This window comes from Puntigrus tetrazona, chromosome 19 (genome assembly GCF_018831695.1).
Source record: "Puntigrus tetrazona isolate hp1 chromosome 19, ASM1883169v1, whole genome shotgun sequence".
NCBI lineage: Eukaryota > Metazoa > Chordata > Actinopteri > Cypriniformes > Cyprinidae > Puntigrus > Puntigrus tetrazona.
The window spans coordinates 15,672,100-15,691,493 of NC_056717.1; the positions used below are offsets into that span (position 1 = coordinate 15,672,100).

Sequence of the window (19,394 nt, forward strand, 5' to 3'; positions counted from 1 at the left end):
AATAAACATGAAATGTTTTAAAAATTGATGTGCATTATACATGAAACGAATGCAAAATATGAAATTATATAAACAGTTTTATACCTATACACACTATTCTAAATTTTGCAGTGCATTACTATTGCATAGTAAAGTTTTTTTTATTTATTTATTTATTTTTTTTTACAAAAGGAAAAGTATTTCCAAGCAGTGGGACTTACAAACCTCACACTTTTAAATCCAAGCTGGCAGGGGAGCAAAAGGTGCAATGACATAATCGATAATACAGTGGCTTATGTGGCCCTCCTCAGTCAAGCATTCCTCTTGTTTGTCCGCTCAGGTGAACAGCAGCATGTTTGTTTCGCCGGTCCCTCCTCCTCCTCCTGCTCCTCCGTCATGCTGCTTTGCCCCCCATCCCCCTCCCATTGGCTGGCAGCCGTCTAAACAGCTCCAGCTGCAATCACCGCCGCCGCTGCTGCCGCAACGAGCTGCCGGCTATTCGATCACCCCCATCCCGCACAGCCTCCGCCTTCGCCGGTCTGCAAGCTCACGGACCTCTGCCAACACCTCCATTATGACGGGCGTCGCGGCTGCCTCCTTCTTCTCCAACGTTTGCCGGTTTGGCGGTTGCGGGCTGCATTTCGAGTCCCTGGGCGAGCTCATCGTTCACATCGAAGATAACCACATCGGTGAGTGGCGCTCCGGTCTCGGCCTGCTGTCCCGCTAAGCAGCCGCTCTTGAGCGGCGAGAAGGCGCGTCTCTGCGCCGCGCATTTGGCTCGGTTCTCTGCGGTGACGCGCGCATTCGCTCGCGCGGACTCCCAGCAGATTTAATAGCGTTAGCAGTGACTCGGTTTAATTAAGAGGCGATAGATAGGCATGAGCAGGTTTCAGCGACGGGTGCACGGGTTCGTGCACGGTTACCAGACGCCGCTCTGTTTAGATCTAGGCCTGTATGTACTTGTGGCAAGCCGCATTAACATGTAGCGCTTGAAGCAACCAATACTCTGTTTTGTTGTCAGCAGCGTTAGTAGTTTTAGGTTAATGAATAAAAGTTGTCCGATAGTGACTAATATGAATAATCATGAATAATTTCTCATATTACAGTATATTTTCCAGTTCATTATTAGGATAATAAATAGTAAATATCTGTAATTAAATAGATAAACTTCTAAGGAAACCTATTATATGGAATGAAAACCACTTTTGGTTCTGAGCCAGGTTCGACCGACATGGGATTTAGGTTCGTTTGAATAATGTGAACACTGTTTTCCGACCTTATACCTATAAACTGTACCCGTGTCCATTTATAAAGGGGGTCTGGGGTACGGTTCACGCAAAATCAAGTACGGTTCGCTGCAGATGTGAATGCAATCATACCAAATCGCGGAAGCGAACCACTATTAACGACGTATTGTTTGATAAAAAGATGTTCACTCGCCCCAACCCTAACAAACTGTTAAAAAAGTCAATATATAAAAGTGAGCGTAATGTTAAGGATTTTGCCCCCTTCTCATATGCCACCGTTACTAAGCAAACTGCAGGCTTGATGACATTTTTTATTCCCAAAAAGGTTTAGTCAGGGTTTTTTCCCCAAAATGTTTTTGTCAGCTGAACAATTTGTATACAGTTCAATCCAACGAACGGGTTGCACCGCTGTCTCTCACATCCTCGTTTTCATTCCCTTTAAAGATAAGAGTAAGGCGCTACCGTCACTGAGGTCTAAATGTAAAAATGGCTTGCCATGTCTACCGTAATTAGCGCTCGCTGTGTAGAGCCATTGTTTACGCTAGTGTTGTGTATTCAAACTGTCTGTCAAGTCCACAAGAATGAATCTAGGTTAAGGTGTTAACAGTTACTTAAGATTAGCATACAGAACTTACCTTTTCTAATTAACCCCAACTAACTATATTTAGAGATATGTTGTTGATTTTCACATCTTTTTTTTTATTTCGTAGCAATTTATTAATAATGCATTTTTTTTAAGAGGCGTGCAATGTAAAAATTCCAGCCCGCTGAAATTGAAACTTTAACCGAAGTGGTGAACAGTTAAAAAGTGCATTTTTTTCTACCACCTTGCATTTAATTACTGCTGAAGAGAAATTAGGCTGAAACTGAGCTGAAAAGTCAAATATAGCATAGCATACATTATAGTGAAAACATATTCACATCGTGGAAATGAATTCGTGTTTATAACCGATTTGTAGTCCTGTGCTGATCATATCTATTCTGATGACAGTGCTTCACTCAGATTCCCTTCATAGTGACTGCAGCTGTCACAATGGAAGGCATCTGTCAGAATGAAACACACCTGCACCCCAGCCTGTGTGTCTGTCACGATAGCCTCATAAAAGATCAGCTAGCCTGATTTCCCTGAGGAGTGGCAGATCTGACTATCGGGGTTAGGGATGTGACCTCAGAGCTCTTGTTTTAACGAGCACAACAATGAAAGACCCCCTAGCCCTCCGTGCAGACCATTAATACTAGTAATCAATAATAATCCTACTGAGTGCGGACCCCATGCGCGGCTTGGTTTGGCATGAAGATGATTGTTAAAGTGCGTAGTGTGAATTGAAGACGCTTGAGTTAGAACAGTTTTTTTTTTCTGCACTATTAGGGTTGATTCAGTGGTTGATTTATTGTTGCAACTTGACAGGGACGACCTATTTTTTTTAGACAACCGGCATATAGAGCAGGATACGGACTCTGTCTACATCTCCTGAATTGCATCCCATGATTGTCTCCGACTCTTCCTCTCTTTCATCGCTTTAGGAAATCGTACACAAATGTAACAAATGAAGTATTGGTGACGGCAGGTCATTGTTTAGGCAATAGCTGAGTGATAAAAGTGATACAAATTGGTCAAATACATCTGATCTGTATTTATAGCCTTGTATGACTTTTGACCTTAAGTGTAATCAAAATCATTGGCAAACAGACACAATTGAGGTTACACAATTACTTCCATACAATATAGTGGGTTATTACATTGTAACAAAGAACATAGTATTCATTTGTTTATGCACGTGTTTTGTCAGCTGGGTTCTTTGATACACCAAGTGTTTTTTCGCAATTTGATTGTCACTTGCTTATTTTATTTGACTTCCATACGATACTTTTCTATTGCATGCTGATTCTTTCATTTAATTTTTGCTCACAGACTAATCAAAGCTATTTCACCCGAATACAAATGGCGTACATGCATTGTCACTCCTTCAGTTATCCAGATGAACCGTTGACGTTGTAAAATAATTAGATACACTGCCTCATCCTGCTTGTTGTAATAGTTTTTTTTTTAGATTGGCTAGGTTATATCTGTGGGCTTGCAGCCAGTTTAGACTCTCTGGTGAATATAAAGTTACCTGAACTTATGTAACATTGCCTCCTTGTGGTAAAATTGTGGTGTTTTTATCACTCGACACGCTGGACAGACGTTTGCGGACTGTCATAGGATATCTGCGCGTTTACGTTACGTAATCAAATAGTACCAAGAAAGAGCTGTCATGCTGCCCTGTATAGAAGACTGGAATATATATATATATATATATATATATATATATATATATATATATATATATATATATATATATATATATATATATATATATATATATATATTTTGGCGTATAGCTGAATAAAATAAGATTTTTTTTTTTTTTTTTGGCTATCAGAACTGTCAAAACACACCCGTGCGTCTTTATATTCGTCGAGGTTGAGTGTAAGAAAGAGACGCATGCAAACAAACACTAAAAGCAGAGTTCATTGGGTATATCTGTTTATAGTTGCCTAGGCCGAAAGGAATTTAGCATGATGTCATGCCCTCCCGGGACAGTCTGTGTTCCAGTTATCGGACCTGTATTTAGGTAAGTTGTTGTTTAGTGTTGTGGCGGCGGACATTTGTTCAGACATGCCTGTTTTATATTCTTTCTATTGTATTTGCATGCCGTTGGTAACAAAGCGCATCATTTCAAAGCCTGGTTACTCTGTTACTGCCTGGGTTTGCTATAGTCCTATAGTCGTTATTGTAGTCTTTCTGCCTGCGTATCGCGTAACTGTGAATTAAAGTAAATGAAACTTTGGTGAAATATCTAAAAACATCACGTGACACCACGTGACATCACGTGACACCTACAGACATTTATTTTTTGTTCTCTCGCTAATTTAGCTAACATTTGAAAGTTGTTTTGTTTTTGTTTTTGTTTTTTATAAACCTTAAGTATGAAGCTATAAAGGCATTTGGGGTCCTAGACTAGAGTTTCTTTCAGTGACCAGAAGATGTCAGCCTTGTTACACAATATCCGTTTGCTAAGCGCAGGATTACATTAGCTGTCGACAGGCTTTGTAAATGCTCATGTTTTATTCTTTTGAGGTCAAAACTGTATAGTTTAGCTAATAAGTTATCATTTAGAGTTATCATTTATAGCTTTGAGGTTTTGTTGATATTGTTAATAAATAATCATGGCATATTCATCAGTAGTGAAGTGTTGCATATCTGTCAGTATTGTTCCTGTTTCTGTTCTGCAGACTTATGTTATGTCGAACATTTAAACCACATGTAAGCTAGTAGTTCATATTTTTTTTTAATTTATACAGTTGTTATTATTATTCTTGGACGTCTAGTTGAAATAATACTCACAATAATAGTTGATGAAATGTGACAAACTACTTTCAAGAACTTATAATTATAATTATAGAAGTTAATGCTGTTTAGCTCTGTTGAGATCATTATGGTTTAATTGTGTGTGTGTGTGTGTGTGTGTGTGTGTGTGTGTGTGTGTGTGTGTTTATAAGAGAGAGAGTTGCATTAAATGACTCGTCAAGCCTTTTTATGAGGCAATTAGTGAGATCCAGTGGAAAATCCATTATACCAGCTTTCCTAGTCCCACCCAAAACCCAGTGTGTGTTTGTCTGTATGTGCTGGTGTGCATAATTTGTGCATTTGTGAATGCTTATGTTTTTGTTTCCCTTGTTGTGTGTGTGTGTGTGTGCTTGTCCTTGAGCTCGCGTGTGTGTTTGTGTGTACATACGGAAGTGTTTGGAGCGCTGTATCCTGCTGAGCTCTGAGAAGTGTAATTACAGCCTCGTTTAGAGTTCTCTCCATCCCCTCCTTCCCGCCTGTCTTCCCCTCCCCCCCTTTCCCTCCATCCGGAGACCTGCTGCTCTCCAGCGCATTAAAACACTCCCCTGCTTTTTAATTAGCCGTCTGGAAAACAAACCCGGCATTCCTGCATCGCTGCTCCATGCCAGGCTCCTCTGACTTATGCACAGACTCACCCTAACAGGGACACACACATATTGCTTTCTGATGTTTTCGTGCCGAATTCCACCACAGGGTGGCACGTTTGCTCTTCTGGTGGTTTCGGAGTGCTTGGAAAAAGTTTCCAGCTATTCCAAAATGTTCTTACAGGGATGCATTTCTCTCAGATTTAGATCCACCTGATGCCAAATCAGTGTGTAGGACAGCAGTAAACAGCCCAGTGAGGACTGATAGGCAGAGGATTTAATGATATGGCTGTGAATAAAAGGCATGTTTATGGGAGAAAGTTCTTTAATGTCCTCACAGAGGGCCCAGTATTATTAGCCCTACATAAAGATTTCATAGGGATTTAATACTGGTCATGGCCCATTAAAATGCAATATTACTGCTACTGCTTGGGACAAGTGGTGCTTTCAACTCTACTTCCTGCTGCCGTAAGGTTGGTTGTTGTTTGTACTGAATTATGACGGTTGTTATTGGAAGTTTATGATTTTGCTAAATGTGAAAATTAACTCTGGGGCGTTCGGTTTAAGAGGCACTGAATGTTAAGTGTTCTCGTGTGTGTGTGTGTGTGTGTGTGTGTTTTTTTAGTTTGTGTATTTCCTTGCTACTTTTCCTGTGGAAAGACCTCGTGTGCCTCCATTTTCTAGGTGAAAGGAAATCATAAAATTGGAAAACATTAACTCTGCCCTCCCTTCACTGTTCTGCACCTGGCACACATATAATTATACTTCACCCCTACACACATAATACTACAATTAATGTGCTGAGATTTAAATAAAGAAATGAAAATTGCATCAGCGTTTTCCTACACTCATGTACTTACTTTCTTTTGCGGAACACAATCGAAGATATTAACATTAAAAAACAGTTTTTATGTTTGTTTGGTTGTTTTTTCTTTTTGTTTTATGAATTAAAAGTGAACCAAGGCTGCATGTAAGATTTTGAGATGTTTATAAGGCTTGGAATATGAATACAGACTACTGTTTTATTTTTTATTTTTACAATGCTTTATATAATTCAGATTTTGATAACCCTGGGATCATCATCCTCTTTCATTGTGATGAAAAACAGTAGCATAAACACTCTTCAAAATGAATTATGTTGCATGAATGAAAGAAAGCAATAGTAGTTTAAAACTATACGAGAGTGAGTAAATTATGACTATTTAATCTCTCTTTATTGTAGCTCTCTAAACCGTGGAAGCCTAATAAAATGTAGCCTAATTGTGACTTTTTGAGGCAATTTGGAATGTCAGAAATAGAAATGTTTTCTTGCATGTTTTCCCTTTTGCAATTTCAGAGTCCGAATTCTAAAATTACAAGTCAAAATTACTTTCTTATTTTTTTATTCTGTGTCAGAAACAGGCATCGACACTAAATTACATTTTCAACAAACTGAATATAAAATTGGCATGTTTTGCAAGGATCTCCAGATTAACTCCCAAGGTTAATTTGCGTAAAGTTATGGGAAAATAAATGTAAAAATTAAATAAGGAAGTGAATAAGTGCTTGTGAGCATGTAAAATTAAGAAAAAAAAAATCTCAAGCTTAAAATGATGTAAAATCTAAGCTTGAAACTACTTTTGATCATCTACAAATAAGTATTCCCTCTTTGCTGTATTTTATTTTAACAATTTAGTCAAATTGATTTTCATTTGTTTTTCATTTTGTAGTATTAGTATTAGTTTTTAAGCTTGAAAGTGCACACCTGCAGGTAAAATGATTTGGAAACACTAATAAACCACTAGAGACCACCTCAGTGGACCACCTGAGATACACAAGTGTGTGTGTGTGTGTGTGTGTGGATGCGTGTCTTCTTTATGAGGTGAGGAAGGCCTAATCCATGCCGCACAGTCACCAGAAAGCTCTCTGATGAGATTAAGGCAAAAGCAGACACAGGTAGCACTTTAGACTGGTTTCCTTAAAAGACATCAAGGAAACGTAGCTACTCTGTGCTGTTTTTACAATTCATCTGTGTTTTGGGATTAGCAAGCCATGCTATTACAGACTGCGTGAAATGTGACCAGAGTGCAAAAGATTTGTGTTCACATTCAGGATCTGGCAAGTTCTACAAAGCAACATGCGAGCATATAGGCATTTCTCCATGTTCAAGGAGAATAACGGTTAAGCGAACATGGTGGAATGCTTTTAATGGCTTGGAGTAATACCTCGTTTAGACATATGGGACCTATTATATACACTGCCTGTTATACACAAATATAACTGCACACACGCATGCAATGCGACCCATTTGAATGCAGAAAAAACTGATTTTCTTTTTCGACTTTCTCCACATGGCCATTGAAAATAATCATGCAGAATGTGCCAGCTTCACACACGCACACACACACACACACACACACACTCGGCAGTGTGTCTTTTTTCTCTTTGTGAGGTCTTCTGTGCACCATTTATGTTTTAATGAGCTCTAAGCAGCAATTAACATCCTACATTTCACACACACTCTCTCAAACACATGCAGTATGGTAAACAATGTCTTCGTTAACTAACATTTTGAATGTATACAAATAAGATAAATCCTGATCGGCGTCATCAGATGGGACTCGTTGCCACATGAGGGCAGTCTCAGGCTATAATTCAGACTATAACTGGACACACACACACACACACACACACAGACAGAGAGAGAGAGAGAGTTGGCAGAGGAACCTTTGAAGCATTGCCTGGTGGCCTCAGGCAGTGGAAGCTGCCTGCTGTCACAAGTAGAATGGAAAAAGTGTGGTGTGGTGGTGGTTGAGTTGATCCTGCAGGGCATTAGGGGTGCTTGTTAGATGAATGTACAGTAAGCACAAAATACTGTCTTAAGTTGCCGCATTGTCTGTGATCATCTGTGTAGCACACACAGCCTTGCCCTATATGTGCATATCTTTATCTGTGTTTTTCAGGCTAATGCGATCATGTTTTCTTGAATTTGTCTCTCAGACACAGATCCCAGAGTTCTGGAGAGGCAGGAGCTGCAGCAGCCCACATATGTTGCTCTGAGCTACATTAATAGGTATGTTAAAAATATGTATTTGTGTAGTAAAAAAAATGAGTAAATGTACTACCCCTCAAATTTGGAGTCAAATATTTTTAATATAGTTTATTTTCAAATTTTATTTAGCAAAGATGCAGAAAAAATATGACCAAAGTTAGATATAAAAATATCTAAATAAATGCATTGTTTTTAACTATTTTAACGTTAACTTATATTTATCAAATAATCCTAAAAAAAGTGTATAATATGCTTGTAAATTTTGTGGAGACTATCTGTTTTTAACACTGATAATAATAAATATTTCTTGAGCATCATTCAGGATCAGATTTGCCATCAAAAGAATAGATTATGTTTTAAAATCTACAAAAATGTATTTTTTAAATTGTAGTGTGTTAAAGCAATATATTTAATATATAAATGCCTTGGTGAGCAAAAACCATAAAAACATCTTACCAACCCTAAACTTTTGAATGGTAGTATGGCTTATATACATTATATGTATATACACACACTTTTACATAAAAATGTATTATCATATCACACATACACGCATGCATACATACATACACTACCAGTCAAAAGTTTTTGAACAGTAAAATATTGAATGTTTTTAAAGATTTCTCTTCTGCTCTCCGAGCCTGCATTTATTAGATCTAAAATACAGCAAAATAGTAATATTGTGAACTGCTTTCTATTTGAACATATTTTAAAAATGTAATTTATTACTGTAATCAAAGCACCATTATTCCAGTCTCCGCTTTCACATGATCCTTCAGAAATCACTCTGCTTATATTGATTTGCTGTCAAATCAAAAAAATGCAGGCTTTTAAACTAAAGTGCAATGAGGAGTTTCTGTAACAACAGGATACACTTGGGAGGTCAGTACAGAAGGTTGACAATTGTATTTGCCACAGATTTTAGTTATGCATTTCCAATTGTAGCTTTTTCCATTTTGTATAACCACGGTCATTCCAAGAACAATAGTCCTCAGGTGCATCATTACCTGCACATCAATCCATTAACATCGTTTTTTTTTTGGTTTGTTTTTTCTGCAGGTTTATGACTGAAGCGGCACGCAGAGAGCAAGAAACACAGAAGAAGAAGGTCCAACCCAAAATTGCTATATCAGTCACCGGAGGTGTATCGCGTAACAGTACGGCCACGCCTCCTCGGCATAGCAACGGCAGCCTGACTCCGCCCGTCACTCCTCCCATCACACCCTCATCCTCCTTTCGCAGCAGCACACCCACAGGTGAATGGAGCTTGTGTGTGTGACAGTACACAGTTTAGATTTATATACATCCATAGGATATCCATTTCCAGTGCATGTTCTGTGAAGTCCGAGTTAGTTTTAGTTGAACTGAATGTATGCTGCATAAACAGCAGTTCTGTCAGAAATATTAAATCTAACCCGAACTGTGGAAAAAACACACATTACGCTCCTAATGAAGAAAAACTGGATAATGGGAGCAAAGGGCACATTTGCTTTCTCGGATCTCATTAGTTCTTTCATCAGCTAATATATGAAGCAAATAAATGACTAATTAAAGAGTTTAACTTTATTGGTGTGCCTCAGGCAGCGAGTGTGATGAGGAGGAGGTGGAGTATGAAGACTCTGACAGCGACGAATCCTGGACTACAGAAAGTGCCATCAGCTCAGAGTCCATCCTCAGCTCCATGTGCATGAATGGGGGCGATGAGAAACCCTTCGCATGCCCTGTTCCAGGATGCAAGAAAAGATACAAGGTAGTGCACAACTCAAAATATCTATATACATTATATAAATATTAAGCATTATTGCGGTGTAAGATATTTAATGTTTTTATATTTTGTTTTATTATAATAAAAAATAACATTAGCATATAAATGCTGTGTCATCTACAAATAAAATGCAGAAAAACAAAAGCTGTGGTTGGTCACGTGTTTATATAAAATCACGACTAGAGTCAAAGTAGAGGAGACCTGTAGTGGATTGTTATAAATAGTTTTTGTTTCTAGAAGTGCCAACTTTCCCTCATTCATGCTTGTAATTGTAACTCCTCTTTCAGAATGTGAATGGTATCAAGTACCATGCTAAAAACGGCCACAGGACGCAGATCCGTGTGAGAAAGCCCTTCAAGTGTCGCTGTGGGAAAAGCTATAAAACCTCTCAAGGCCTTAGACATCACACCATCAACTTCCACCCACCTCTGTGATACACACGCCATCGTTTTCAAGTTTACCTAGTCATCCTTTCATTTACATTTCTGGATCATATGTAAACTGGGATCAAATGCTAATTTCATTATTATTATTTTTTCTCCTTATGTATGCGATTTTATATATACATGTAGATATACTTGTACATTTGCACATTCCATGTATATCATTTATTGATTTTCAAGATATTCTTTGTTTCTTTTTTATTTTTTTGTATTTAGGTGACACGGTCACTGATAAATGAAAATTACTGTGCTGAAGATTGGGACACGACATAAACATTTCTTTCTGATTTTAAAAAACTATTCCGAGAAAATGCTATAAAATCGGAAGAGATATGAAATTCTAGATAATTTCTTTTTTTGTTGTTGTTGTTTTTTTTCATCAAACCTACTTAAAGTGAAAAATACAGTAGGTGTGTTGAAACGTGTACATACAAAATTATATAAAGACACATTTATATATATTAGTAGCTAAGTTGTATTATCCGAACATTTTATTTTCCATTATATATTTTGCAGAACATTTATATTATGTTTTATACAAGAACTTTATCTCATCTTTATGGACTTCTTTTTTTAATTGCATTTCATATTTTTATTTGCTTTGTAGAAAAGCAGTCTTTTTATTGTCTGAATTGGAAGGACATTGATCTCAGGTCACAATACAGCTGCCAACTTTCAGACAAACAGGAAAAAAGTCACTTCCGCTCACGTCGTTCCAGAACATTCCACACAGAATATCAAACGGCTGACATTACGCAGTGTAAAGTTACCTTTCCAGATTTCTTTTGCATGCGGCCGGCATGCAGGCAGCACCATCGCTGTGAAATTAAATTCTCTGCATGTGGCCTTCTCCAGACGACTGTAGACATGCTTTCTGTCCAGTTGCATTTGAGTTCTGAGCGATATTTGACATAATAATCCCTGAACGAAAAAACACCAACAATAATCGAGTTTAAAATGCTTCAAGAAAGACAAAGAAGGGCCGATTTATTCAGCCCCGTTCCCCTGCTGTTATACCAGCAGTGCAGAAGTGCCAAGTTATTCTTTCCCAACTGAAAAAGAAACATGGATGATCTGCCAAACACACAACGGGTCGCATCTGGCTATCCGTTCGGTGCCTGTTAGCGGAGAAGCCTTAAAGAGGACCTAAATTTCTCTTTGTGTACTCAGCCTTGCAGTATTTTTTGTCAGTTCTAGCTCGTACGATCTTGATTTCGGTCGTTGCTGTTGTTTATTTTTTAACACGTTTGGAACTGTCCTCGTGGTTGTGTTTGTGTGAACGTATTTGTTAGCCCTCTGCTTGCCTTGTATTGTAGGCTACGGCTTGCTAGCATGACACGACCGCTTAGCTGCTCTGCTGTCTTTTGGCTTGTAGTCTTACTGTTACAATCTTTGTTGTCGAAAGTATTATATCATTACTTTATATTGTTACTGCTAGTATTACAGTTCGATAGTGCCAGATGCATAGCTACGCCTGAATATATTTTCTCTTGAACGATTTTTGCATCTGTCCTGTTGTCGGCCAAATAAAGCATACCACGGTTTACAAAAAATGTCAAATGTCTTTAGCAACTTGCTAAGAGCTTAAACCTTTGGTGCAAAGAAGGACCAAGTAAGCTTTCCTATCCACCAATCTGTTTTTCCTGGTTAGGGTCGGTCAAATAAAACAACATGGACCAAAAATGGCACTGCCAAATCTCCAGATGTGAAGCTTGGAAAAATAAGGTGCTGTTTATAGTACAATGATGGTATCCGATCGTGTTTCCATGGTAATTATATGGCATTTTATGTCCAAAAACATGGTAATACACGTACCAAGTGATGCCAAGATGGGACACAGAAATTCAATGGACAAATTGTTCCATATATTTGGACCAGGATCTGTTATTTAAACATGATCATCTTGGACTGTCGCCATGATTTCTTGTAAAAAAAAAAAAAAAAAAAAAAAGAGGCTAGAGGTTGAATGAACCATTTCAATGCCAAAAACTTGAGCTAGGGAATGAAGGACGTATTGGATGCCTACTGCAGATGACTCACTGTCCTGTTATTTTCCAATTCATCCGGTGTCATGTTTGTTTTGTATGTGCGTATTTTTGGACGCTGTACCAGTAACCGCATTTGTACCTCTCTTTGGCTACGGAGTCATTCGGTCTCGGCTTTGACACGCAAACTAGAACCTGTTAAACATGATTTTATTGGATAGGATCCGTGTGATTCCTCACACCTACAATGTAGTAATGTGACTGAGATGCATTTATTTTGGAGGGAGTTTGATATACTATATAGTGAATGTATCGTATTGCAAGTCTTTTGTAAAGTGCTTTTGAAATTATATTTTCGTACTGTATGTTTTTGTGGAAAACGTTTTGTGGAACCGAGGCAATTTGTATGCGAGACGACGTGTATCGTGTGTGAGTGTTTGTGTGAGCGAATGAGAGACTCTTGAGACGTCTTTATCCTCAAGCTGCAATGTAAACTTTAGGACAATGGTACAAAAATAAAGAAAAAGCAGACCAGCGCGTTGCCTGTTTCTCTTTTATTGTCTATAGAGTGTTGATGTAATGATCGTTGTGTAATGACTTGCTGATACAAGGACAAATGTTCAGTTGAATGAACTTAAGCTGTAGCATTCTTTATTAATAAACATACACTTGATACACACAAACACAGAGCAACCCTAAGTTAAACTTCCTGGCACACTTACAGTGTGAAGCATCAGCTTTGTTGGGTAAATGGATTTCAAGCAGGAATGCGTGATGGATATAATGCTGAAACTGAATGCATTTAGTCATGTTTGAACCAATGATGCACTGAAAAGCCAAATGCACGGCCATAGTTTTAGCGCACTGGCTCTTTGGATTGAGAAGCTTGGTTATTTTAGCTGAGCTTCAAGAAACAGTTCACTTAAAATCAAAGGTTCTGTCAACATTATCAAATAAGAAAATTTGGATTTTTGGAAAGCGCTACTAGTAGAAACAGTGGAGCTTTCAAGCTTCATAAATTAATCGGTTGAGCCACTAAACAATTCATTTCACAAACTGGACTCACTCTGTATGCTTGTTTCTGCCACGAGAAAAAATATATATCATAAATATTTTTCTTCTCAGAATTGCGAGTTAAAATATGCGGCAAAGCAGGCTTGCATAATTCAGGTCATTTGCTCAACAGTTTTAAACCACTTTTATATTTCTACATACTTTTCTGAAGCTTAAGTCCTGGTTTACATTTATCGTTTAAATAAATCGATTTAAAGCACAAAATTTAATACGGTTTCAGAACAAAAGGGGGGTGATTAAATGATGACAGAAGGTCTAATTTTAGGTGAAATATCCCTTTAAATTAGTGTTTTAGTGACTGTGTTTCACACAAGAAAGCATTCAATGTCTTTGAGGTAAAAATTTAAGAGTAATTTTAGTGGATTCATTTCTTTCTGGCTTTCTGGCAAAATAAACATATACATCATTGCATCATTGGTCCTTTAAAATTAATGTACATATTTATAAACAACAACCTAAAGCTCTCATTTTAAAGCGCAATCAGTAGTACACAACATTTTTAACTAGAAAAATGCTTTTTTTTTTTTACATATCTATTACACCTGAAGACCATTATTACAGTATTCTGTCCCTTAGAAGTTTAAATATCTGAATTAATGTCTGTCTATGTGCAAATCAAATATAGTCCTCCTGGCATGAGTGCAGCGGTTACGACAAAGTGACAACATCAGCGTGTTTCGAACAAAACACTGAAGCCCCTGAATCACCTGAGGCGTTTTATATAGAACTAAAAGCAAATAAATAGTTTTTCTTCTCTAATCAAAGTTGTCAAAGTTCAGAACATTGTCATCGAAGTGTGTGTGCACATGCTTTTCGTAGAGATGCTGCTGGCAGTCCAGAGGAAACTGCTCGCTGCAGACGGGACATACCCTCCAGTGAGACTCCACGTGCCGCTCAAAACTGCTTTGTTCAAAATGTGGCGGGAAAATCACCTCACATAGGGGACAGCGCTTATGAACATCAGGTCTGCGTGGAGAAGAAAGAGAAAGCGATTAAATCTACAACTATGGTGGCAAGTGAGAGGTAGATGGAAGAGATATTGCTTATTGCTTACTGCGTAATACATAATATGCAAATTTACAAAATACGACTGTTTACAGCTTAATACAAGTTTACAATGGAAACTATGACAAAGTAAACAGCAGTAGGCTATTGCTAATCAAACTACTGTTTAGCAAGTGAATCTAAAGTTGTCTCGGCAAAAGAGAGTCAGATAAAATATTTTCTGTCATTTTGCAATGGAAAATCAATTACAGGGCTGGTCTTACTGGTTATCACGGTTATTATTAGTAATTAAAACCTCATAAAACATCATAAAAGCATTTTCAATGCTATAAACATTTACTGGAAAAAAACAAACAAACAAACATGAAAAAGGCTAGCTTCCAATGCAACAGTTTTCAATTTAAGTACTAAAATAACTATATAGACATGTTTGTGAAAAAGAATAATAAAAATGACAAAAACACTGAATTTAAATATCTTTAGCTAACATTAAAGTGATAGCATAAAATCTGAAATAAAATATATTTCATATACAATAATAGTTTTTGTTATATGATCCTAAAATAACACTGATGTGTACTATGCAGCATCTACTGTAGTGTTTACAGTCTAATGTTCAGTTTATAGCACACACTTTGCAACCATATATCAACTCTAAATCTTTATGTAGTAAACAAAATCCATTGTTTATTATTTACAATAATAATGGGTAATAAAAATTACTTCCTAAACCTTTGGCATTGAGATCCAATAATGAGTCAAAAAACCCTGATGTATGAAATAAAATGTTCCAGTCCTGTCTTTCAGTTTCCAAAGTGAAAAAATGTCTGTACATTGCATGTGGAATACAGTGGTTCACACAGTACGCCTTGTTGTATACCACAGATTTCTGCAAATATACCATTTCTAGTCATTCAATGCAAATGGTGGTCCAGTATGCATTTACCTGGTATCAAAGCAGAAGCTGGTGTGGCTCTCATTAGACTCCAGGCTCTGATGATCACAGACTGCAGGGGCTTCACCATCACCTCCCTGAGAAAGACATGAAAACCCAAATGAAACGCACACGTCATTTCTTCTTGACTGAGACATAACAATACAACGTTCTTCAGTGGACACATTGAGCTGTCACCTCTCTATTGAGACATAACAGCTAAGATCTCTCTCTCTCACACACACACACACACACACACACACACACACACACACACACACACACACACACACACACACACACACACACACACACACACACACACACACACACACACACACACACACACACTTCCGATGAAAAGCCACGCCTGTCTGCACACAGGCGGCTTCCTGCAAAGGTTAATGGGCTTTTAACGCAGCAAACGAGAAAGGAGGAGAAAGGGGTCAGCGCCGATCTGCACCCTCAAATATCACAGGCCGGCACCCCCAGCCAATTAGCATAGCCCTCGTCAACATCTCTCTCTAACGAGCCTCTAGCCTCGTCACTCTAATCCGCTAACGAGCTCAAAAGAGAAAAGCCTTAATTGCCGTTTCATGCAAATTAACCACCTCTGTATTCACCTATGAACTGAGGTCTGAGAGTGCGGGGAATGCTGAGGGCAGAGAGGAAGAGAAGACGAAAAAAAGAGTGAATCAAAGAGTTTGAATCAAAGGGCGACGAGGTGGAAGTCAAGAGGGAAGGCTGAAAAACAGAAAGAAAGCCTGAGAGAGAGGAAGAGAAGAAAGGCTGCCAAAGAGTGACAAAAATACATATCAGTTTATTAATCAGTTATTAGCTCTAAAACTTACAAAAATAATATAAACTAGTACTTTATATTAGGTGTCTTTAAGTAAAGTGTGTAAAAGTAATGAATTGGTTGGTACGATGTAGTTATTGTGTTTATGCCACATTGCAAATCACGGTAGCGCTTTATTTTACAGTCCTGCTAATGTTGTAATCACAAAAACTGGGTACCTACCCCTAAACATTACATTTTATGTAGTTACCTTTCTTACACTGACCAGAACTTTCTTAGGCAAGTGCAAAATAAAGCGCAACCTGTTGAGGTGGGATAAGGTTAAGGTGAGGAAAAGGTTTGGTGTTCTGGTTTAAAGCAGGTTAAAGGTAATTATTGTAATTATAGATGTAACTACAGATATACAGTATTTGTAACAGTAAGTAAAATGTAAAAACATTATTTACAAATTAAGTGTGTATTCATTTAAATACAATTTTACTGAGCTTTTGCATCCTATTTAAAATTAATAATAATAATAATTTGTTACCCTCATGTCTAAACCGTAAACTTTCATTTGTCTAATTGACAGAAAATAATATATTTTGAATGGTAATGAATAGTAGCTTAAGTTTTTCAAGCTTCAAAAAAAGATGCGATTGCAAAAATATGTCTAAAGAATTTTTATTCTTATATTACCCTCTTTTCTCAAACTGAACAATGCTAGATACAACTGCCAAATCCTGTGAAATAAAAAAAGTAGGCATCTCTAACTGTTTCTTCACTATAAATCATTTTTTGAATCACTGTAATAATAGCTATTTTAATAACTTTTAAGATAATGCTACCTGATACCTTTATAAACAAACAAAACTCAAATAAAAACGCGTTATTAAGTTATTGAAATGCATTATAATATGATTAAAAGACATTTCTGCTTTGGCGTTGATAAAAAAGAAACCTATCAGTTTTTTTAGTGTTGCTGTGACCAAAAAGGTTGAAAATCAGTTTTGAAGTTTTAAGGTCATTAAAAAAAAAAAAAACATCTGCTAAATCTCACTTTAGCATCAGACAGGATGTGTTTTAACAACGTAACTACAGATAAGCAACAGCTTTTAAAATGACACTGTCCAGATTAAAACTCACTCTTCCAATACTATCCATCAAGCACTACTTATAGCAGTGTGAAGTTACATTAAAACAGACCATGTCTATTATACGTCTACGTAGCTGCCAAAGGAATATACACAGTTGGTGTTTTCAAAATATTTCCACGGCTCTGTCCATGTTTCCTTACGTTAGGCCGCTCTTCAGCGGGATTCTCCAGGCCATCAGGGGGGCTGAGACTGCGTGACGGCTGACTGCAGACCACAGGACCACCCCACGGAGGTGGAGCCAAAGGAGGGGGCCGGCAGGTTTGTTCTGGGGATAATGCCCCATCTGCTCCATCTACGCAACAATTCAGGAAGCTCTTAATAGTACTGTCACAGCACAAAAACTTTTAGCAGTTACATGTTAATCTCAATGCTCTACCAATTTCGCCAAAACAGAAAAACAACTATATTAGCCTCCTTCTTATAAAAATACACTGTATACTATCAATCTGAATAATATAATTAAGCATAATATGAAATATTATGAAGACTGGTGTATTGACTGCTGAAAATACAGCTTTGTATTTTGAAATTTAATATATATTAAAATTAGTTCTGTAAAATAATTAATCGCAATTAACCTTTTTGTATGTGTATATATATATATATATATATATATATATATATATATATATATATATATATATATATATATATATATATATATATATATATATATATATAGTTTTATTTTAGTGCTGTCAAACGATTAATTACAATTAACTGCATGCAAAATAAAAGTTTACATAATATATGTGTGTGTGTTTATTATAACTATCAATTATAATGGATGCACCCACCCCGGGTTTCTTGATCTGAATAGGGGTTTCCAAACTGCAGTTCAGCAGGTTGTTGGGGCACCAGTGGAGGTGGAGGCTGGTCTTGTGAATACGGCAGTGGGTATCGCAGAATCATTGGCTCTCTGACATCTGACCTCCGACTCCCTGCTGCCTCTGCTCTGTTCATACACTGCCGCAACTCCTGCAAGAGAATCAAACCGTCAACAAAATATACGATCACGAAGTGAGTTCTCACCATACCGGACAGGAAACACGTATTTCCTCTTAAGCAAGTAAAAGTCGCTAATACAAATATTGCCACATAAATTGCAAACGATAAAGCACAAACCTGGCTTGACGCAATATTCTCATAATCTACATTACAAATAATACACCGGCTATTTAGACTACAAGAACCTGAATTACACTTCTTTGGCCAATGCTGTTCATCCAAAGAAAGTGAAATATGAAATATTTAGCGATACAGATTAAATATTACCGGTCTTTAAATAGCGCCGACACAGTGTATAGCTCCTTGCTTTTTCTTTTTCTTGTTCTTTCTTTCCTTCTCCTTTGACCTCATATCCATGAGCCATGATTAGAGGAATTATTCGCACATTTAACATTTAACACAAGTGCTGATGGGTAATCAGGGAGCCGAATGTGGCATTTAGCCGTGACTCTTGGGGCTCAGATATTCACACTCTGCCTGATTTCAGCGTCTTACCTGCTAAGAATCAAATTAAGGTATTTAATATTAAAAGATTCTCATTAACATTTAGAAGATCAAGTTAATAATACCAGCTACAGAAGATACTGTTTGCTATCCACAAAGCTGCAATGAACACAATGCTTAAGTATAAAACAACACAGTGTTTATAGGAACAAAAATGATAAGAACAGGTTTACAGTATAAAAGCTCTTACCTTTTCCAGTCTCTCTTTCTCCCTGGTCACCACCACAAGACTCTCTCTCAGAGCAGACACCTCTCTGTCCTTCTCCGTCACTTGAGTCTATCAAGGATTTCATACGGATTTATTTCAAGTGGCATCTGGACATATGTTTAATAACCTCTTTAAATACAGCACTTGATATTAAAAAACAGGTGATAGGCTATAAATGTTGAAATTTTGGAGTGTTTCTCAATACTGAGACATTTTAAAATGCTATTTATTCCTGTGATGGCCAAGTAGAATTTTCAGCATCGTTATTCCAGTCTTCAGTGTCACACGATCCTTCAGAAAT

The 19,394-nt window shown here is 37.4% G+C and overlaps 2 protein-coding genes across 2 annotated transcripts in view; one reads left to right on the forward strand and one right to left on the reverse strand.

Moving 5' to 3' along the window:
* jazf1a (JAZF zinc finger 1a) lies at nucleotides 1-13,878 on the forward strand. Its single transcript, XM_043217655.1, has 5 exons — nucleotides 1-668; nucleotides 8,181-8,253; nucleotides 9,292-9,488; nucleotides 9,813-9,982; nucleotides 10,285-13,878. The coding sequence occupies exons 1-5, from the start codon at nucleotides 275-277 to the stop codon at nucleotides 10,429-10,431; spliced, it is 981 nt and encodes a 326-aa protein (XP_043073590.1). The 5' UTR covers nucleotides 1-274; the 3' UTR covers nucleotides 10,432-13,878.
* Nucleotides 13,055-19,394, reverse strand: part of tax1bp1a (Tax1 (human T-cell leukemia virus type I) binding protein 1a) — a 17,002-nt gene continuing 10,662 nt past the window's right edge. Inside the window, exons 13-17 of the mRNA XM_043217654.1 lie at nucleotides 19,076-19,162; nucleotides 18,171-18,351; nucleotides 17,514-17,665; nucleotides 15,451-15,536; nucleotides 13,055-14,465 (exon numbers count right to left, since the gene is read on the reverse strand). Of these exons, the coding sequence (XP_043073589.1) occupies nucleotides 14,255-14,465; nucleotides 15,451-15,536; nucleotides 17,514-17,665; nucleotides 18,171-18,351; nucleotides 19,076-19,162 (717 nt within the window). The 3' untranslated portion in view covers nucleotides 13,055-14,254. The remainder of the gene's footprint in view (nucleotides 14,466-15,450; nucleotides 15,537-17,513; nucleotides 17,666-18,170; nucleotides 18,352-19,075; nucleotides 19,163-19,394) is intronic.